General features: G+C 42.7%; 1 protein-coding gene across 3 annotated transcripts in view; it reads left to right on the forward strand.

Moving 5' to 3' along the window:
• The window catches only part of PPP6C (protein phosphatase 6 catalytic subunit), a 32686-nt gene that overhangs the window by 14369 nt on the left and 12106 nt on the right, over positions 1 to 6211 (forward strand). For all 3 annotated transcript variants that reach the window (XM_007471489.1, XM_007471490.1, XM_007471491.1), the window contains one exon: positions 3146 to 3241. In XM_007471489.1, coding sequence (XP_007471551.1) covers positions 3146 to 3241 — 96 coding nt within the window. The remainder of the gene's footprint in view (positions 1 to 3145; positions 3242 to 6211) is intronic.

Below are 6211 nucleotides of genomic sequence, written 5' to 3' on the forward strand. Positions count from 1 at the left end.
CCTACATAGGAAGGAAAAAGCCGAGGTTTTTTGTTTTTGTTTTTTTTAAACAAATGCAAAGTGGAACTGAAGGAACCTTAGAGACCATCTTTCATGATAAACTTGAGGCTCTGAGTTCAGAAACATTGTTTCACTCACCAGTATCTGTTCCTTTTACAAATAATGGATGGATTATATATCTGGACCAAGGATTGTTTATTGAAGCATCTGAGAGTTGTAGGAAATTCAGCACAGAAGGAACTCCCTGCTCAGGGCCAGAAGGACTCCAGGCCAAAAGGATGATCTTGCCTTTGAGGTGCTACTTGAAGATCAGGAACTTATCCTACGAATAAGAGCAAACCTTTTTATTTTGAAAATGTTTTAAACAGCTTGATTTCCCTTCATTTTTTTGGGGGGGGGACTTTTTTCTTGCTCTTCCTCCCCCCTCCCATTGTGAGTTCTCTCCTATGCTTGCCTCTGTGTAAAGTGTTGTAGCTATAACTGTTTTTTTTGTTTGTTTGTTTTGCGGTACGCGGGCCTCTCACTGTTGTGGCCTCTCCCGTCGCGGAGCACAGGCTCCGGACGCGCAGGCTCAGCGGCCATGGCTCACGGGCCCAGCCGCTCCGCGGCATGTGGGATCTTCCCGGAACGGGGCACGAACCCTTATCCCCTGCATCGGCAGGCGGACTCTCAACCACTGCGTCACCAGGGAAGCCCGCTATAACTGTTAAAGTGTGTCTCTCATATATTTAAGTAAATTGTAGCATTTAGATTCCTTAATTAATGTTTAAAATCATTTCATTATGCTCATGTAGTTTAATTTGTCCTTTCTTGGCAGATCTTCATAAAATCTAGTAGGGCCTCTGACTGTAGTGTTAACTGGTCTCAGATGGAAGGAAGATTCCCCCCCCAGTTCTTTTTCTTTTTTTTTTTAATATTTATTTTGGCTGTGCCAGGTCTCAGTTGCGGCACGCTGGATCTTCGTTGCGGCATGCTGGATCTTCGTTGCGGCATGCAGACTTCTTTAGTTGCGGCATGCGGACTTCTTAGTTGTGGCATGTGAACTCTTAGTTGTGGCATGCAAACTCTTGGTTGTGGCATGCACGTGGGATCTAGTTCCCTGACCAGGGATCACACCCGGGCCCCCTGCATTGGGAGCATGGAGTCTTACCCACTGGACCACCAGGGAAGTCCCTAGAGTTCTTTTTTTAAAAATTAATTCCTTAATTAATTTTTGGCTGTGTTGGGTCTTTGTTGCTGCATGCAGGCTTTCTCTAGTTGCGGCGAGCGGGGGCTACTCTTTGTTGCGGTGTGTGGACTTCTCATTGCAGTGGCTTCTCTTTGTTGTGGAGCATGGGCTCTAGGTGCGTGGGCTTCAGTAGTTGGGGCTTGTGGGCTCTAGAGCGGAGGCTTGGTAGTTGTGGTGCATGGGCTTAGTTGCTCCACGGCACATGGGATCTTCCCGGACCAGGGCTCGAACCTGTGTCCCCTGCGTTGGCAGGTAGATTCTTTCTTTATATTTATTTTTCGCCGCGTTCAGTCTTTGTTGCTGTGCGCGGGCTTTCTCTAGTTGTGGCGAGCAGGGGCTACTCTTTGTTACGGTGCATGGGTTTCTCATTGCAGTGGCTTCTCGTTGCGGAGCACAGGCTCTAGGCGCGTGGGCTTCAGCAGTTGTGGCATGCGGGCTCTAGAGTGCAGGCTCAGTAGTTGTGGTGCACGGGCTTAGTTGCTCCACGGCATGTGGGATCTTCCTGGACCAGGGCTCGAACCCGTATCTGCTGCATTTGCAGGCGGATTCTTAACCACTGCGCCACCAGGGAAGTTCCCCTAGAGTTCCTTTTAAAAGGTAGAGTGACTCTTAAATTTTAGATATACATTTTGCGATTAATTTTGTTAACCTTTCTATTTTGAGATAATTGTAGATTTATATGCAATTGTAAGAAATAATACCAAGTGATCCCATGTACACTTTACCCAGTTTTCTCTAGTAGTAATGTCTTGTGGAACAAATACCACAATCAGGATATTGACGTTGATACACTCCACGATCTTGTTCATAATTCTCCAGTTTTACTTGTACTCATTTGTATGTGTATTTAGTTCTATGCAGTATTGTTATATCTGTAGTCTCATGTATCTAATACCACATTCATGATACAGACAGTTCCATCACCCCAAGGAGTCCACATGTTGTCCTTTTTGTAACCATACGCATTTCCCTCCTGCTGCCCCTACCTCCTAGACCCTTGGCAATCACTAATCTGGTCTCCATTTCTATAAATTTTTTATTTCAAGAATGTTATATAAATGGAATCATGCAGTATATAACCTTTTGGGTTAGGTTTTTTTTTTCTCCCCACTCAGCATAAATCCCTTGAAATTTATACAGATTGTTATGTGTCAATAGTTTGTTTTTTATTGCTGAATAGTATTCCATGGTGTGAATGTACCATAATTTAACTGTTCACTGTTGAAGGACAACTGATTTATTTCTAGTTTTTGGCTCTTATGAATTAAGCTTCTATGGCCCTTTGTGTACAGGTTTTTATGTGATCATAAATTTTCATTGCTAAGAATGCAGTTGCGGGGTCATATTTGGTAAGTGCGTGGTTTGCAATGTACTTTAAAAATTAGCAGATAAAGGCTTCCCTGGTGGCGCAGTGGTTGAGAGTCCGCCTGCCAGTGCAGGGGACGCGGGTTCGTGCCCCGGTCTGGGGGGATCCTGCGTGCCGCGGAGCGGCTGGGCCTGTGAGCCATGACCACTGGGCCTGCGCGTCCGGAGCCTGTGCTCCGCAACGGGAGAGGCCACAGTGGTGAGAGGCCTGCGTACCGCAAAAAAAAAAAAAAAAAAAAAAAAAATTAGCAGGTAGAAACCTTTTCCCCTTAAAATTATTGACTTTTACATTTTTTTGTTGAAAAACATCATTTTACAGTTCCTTGCAGAGCTCTCTGTCTTCTAGGACCTATTACCTGTATAGCCAGGGAGTTTGCATTTTGGAATAGGCATTGTGAGAGGAAGGTAAAAGCTGACAGAAGTAAAATCCCAGAATCATCATGGTTTCCTTTCCTGTGAAACAATACACGGATTAGTTCTTGTCTTTTTTGCATTTGGTCTTTAGTTTTAATATTGTAATAAAAGGTTGCATTTTATTTTCTCTTCTTACAGCGGCTATGTGACTATGTTTGTGACCTCCTCTTGGAAGAGTCAAATGTCCAGCCAGTATCAACACCAGTAACAGTGTGTGGAGACATACACGGACAGGTAAAATTTCATGCGGAGGTTTTTAGCTTTTGTACTGTCTGTCCATGTCTGTTTCCAGTTGTACTGCAAAATATTAAAAAAAAAAAATGCTGGTGGTTGGCTACGGTGCCTCAGTCTGTGTGACATTAATGATTCCTGGTTACTGTTAAAGTGAGTAAAAGCAGTGGTCAAATTATTCATGGACTTTGTTGAAATCATACTTAGAAAGTGAAGAAACGTTATTGCTCTGTGGACGGGGAGGTATAAAATACAAATGTGGGCTGCTCCTAGTTATTATGATTGATAGCAGATGCTTTGGTGTTAGGCACTAATTTTCTGTTCATTTCTGTTCTGTTCACTTAATGTCATATTTTATTGAAAATTTTATTGAAATTTATTGAAAATTTATCATTTCCTTAGTGTGAATGAGAATAGCAGCAGTTCAGAAAGATAAAATTATTGGTGCATGATTTTACAGCAAGTCAGTGCTAGAATGGGATGAGAAAGACAGTTCATTTTTTCATCTGCTGGGGTTTTATTTGTTTTTAAGAGTTTCAGAGCATTGACAGGAGGGGTACACCTCATCTTTAGACTCTTACTGTCAGTGTTTAGCCTAGTTAGAAAACTGTATTTGTAGTTTTTTCATTTTTACTGGGAAATGAAAGCTGAATAGAACACTCATAGCCTGCTCTGTGCATGCAATGGAGTTGGGGCTATAAGACATAATATTTGTGAACAATATAGTATTTATGAATTCCTGCAGGACCTTAACTATGACTGCCTAAAGGAGCAGAAATGTGTGTAGCTTGGTTGTGATTGAGGGCTGCTCCATGAGTACGGTTCTATTTTTTTTTTTCTTTTAATTTGGCTGCCCTGGGTCTTCGTTGCGGCGCGCAGGCCCTTCGTTGCCGGCTTCTCTCTAGTTGCGGCACTAGGGCTCTAGAGCGCGCAGGCTCAGTAGTTGCAGCATGCAGGCTTAGTTGCCCCGTGGCATGTGGGATCTTAGTTCCCCAACCAGGGATTGAACTCGCGTCCCCTGCACTGGAAGGCGGACTCTCAGTCACTGGACCAGCAGGGAAGTCCCATAAAGTTCTATTTTGACTACTTAGCTCTTTTCTTTTTGGTTTTTCAGTCTGTTCTCTGGATGTGTGAGGTTATAATAAATGACATCTGCATGTTATCAGCTTCTAAATAGAGGCCCCCACTATGTCATATTTAATCTGTTAAAATTCTAGTTCTCTAAAGTAGACCTTAGGAGTTCTTCTTAATTTCCATGTAACTTCTCTCCAAAAGTATAATAAATATTTGTATTTTGCGAACATAAAGGGTATTAACATAAGCAGTGCCTTAACTTATTTCTAAAAGCTGAAATAAACCAAGTAATGCTTTCCCTTGATTATAATATTAAAATTGGGGGATTACCTGTGTTTAGTGGCCGCAGCACGAGGCTTGTGGGATCTTAGTTCCTGACCAGGGATCGAACCCGTGCCCTTGGCAGTGAAAGTTCAGAGTCCTGGGCTTCCCTGGTGGCGCAGTGGTTGAGAGTCCGCCTGCTGATGCAGGAGACACGGGTTTGTGCCCTGGTCTGGGAAGATCCCACATGCCGCGGAGCGGCTGGGCCCGTGGGCCATGGCCGCTGAGCCTGCGCGTCCGGAGCCTGTGCTCCATAACGGGAGAGGCCACAACAGTGAGAGGTCCGCGTACCGCAAAAAAAAAAAAAAAAAAAGAAAAATAAAGAAAGTGCAGAGTCCTAACTACTGAACTGCCAGGGAATTCCCCAGGACTTTTCAATAATATGAATTATAGTCATAATCAGAGGTCAGGAAGCTAGAGACAACTTCAAACTGCTAAAATTAATTCAGATAATAAATTTGCACTTCTACTGATAGATTATATATACCTTCAGTCAAATGTACAATTCTTGCTTTCATTTATCTTGTGTTTTGACATTCATAATGTAATTTTTCACATATTGCATGTCAGTTTTTTTTTTTAAGGTTCCTATGAGGTAGGATTTTGTAGAGAAGGAAACTGAGTTGAAAGATTGAGGAATTAACCCAAATTCGCACAGCTACTAAGGGACAGAGCTGAGATTTGAAACTCATTTGGGTGCCTGGTAGCCCATGCTATTTATTTATTTATTTATTTTTTGGCTGCACGGCTTGTGGGATCTCACTTCCCCGACCAGGGATTGAACCTGGGCCACATTGGTGAAAGCCTGGAATCCTAACCACTAGGCCCCCAGGGAACTCCCAGCCCATGTTATTTTAAGACTACCACCAAATTGAGCCATGTTTCTCTTGTACTTGACCCTTTAAAACAATTGCTCATCAAAAGCATGGGACTTGAGGAGCTTCTAAATGTCTGCAGACTAGTCAAATGTAAGGTGTATCTTTTGGGACTTGTACAGTTGTCTTCCCCTTGGGCTAGTTTTGGAATTGCAGGATTGGTTTATGAGTATAAATAAACTCATAAGAAATGTTGACAAGAATACAGTTGCTGAGAAGCATTGAAACAGCATAACCTAGTGAGGAGATTGTAGACTTCAGTGTCAGACAGAGCTTGGTTTAAGTTAAGTCCTGCTTGGGTACATAACGGCTGTTTAAGAAGCCATTTCAGCTAGCTCTTCAGTACTTTAAATATGGCCTGTGGACCCTTGAGTGTCTATAAGATGGCACAAAATCAACGGAGGGTAAAACTGTTGGTGCCTCAGCATGAATCAAGGGAGTGTCACCAGCCTATGCTGGTTGTCATTGTATTCTTCACCAGCATGCATGCATGTACAGTAAAATAAAATGCCAGTATCACTTAAGAATGTCCTTGATGAAGCAGTAATATTAATTGGCACTCTTGACCCCTCAGTAGATACATCTTTTGAGTAGTCCCTGTGATGAAATAGGAAGTATGCATAAAGCACATCTACTGCATATCAAAGAAAAATGGTTTGCTCAAAAGAAAAGTACTTGTGCAGTTCTTTGCATCTCCTGCTGA

The sequence above is a fragment of the Lipotes vexillifer genome, unplaced genomic scaffold (genome assembly GCF_000442215.2).
Source record: "Lipotes vexillifer unplaced genomic scaffold, Lipotes_vexillifer_v1.1 scaffold1600, whole genome shotgun sequence".
Classification (NCBI taxonomy): Eukaryota; Metazoa; Chordata; class Mammalia; order Artiodactyla; family Lipotidae; genus Lipotes; species Lipotes vexillifer.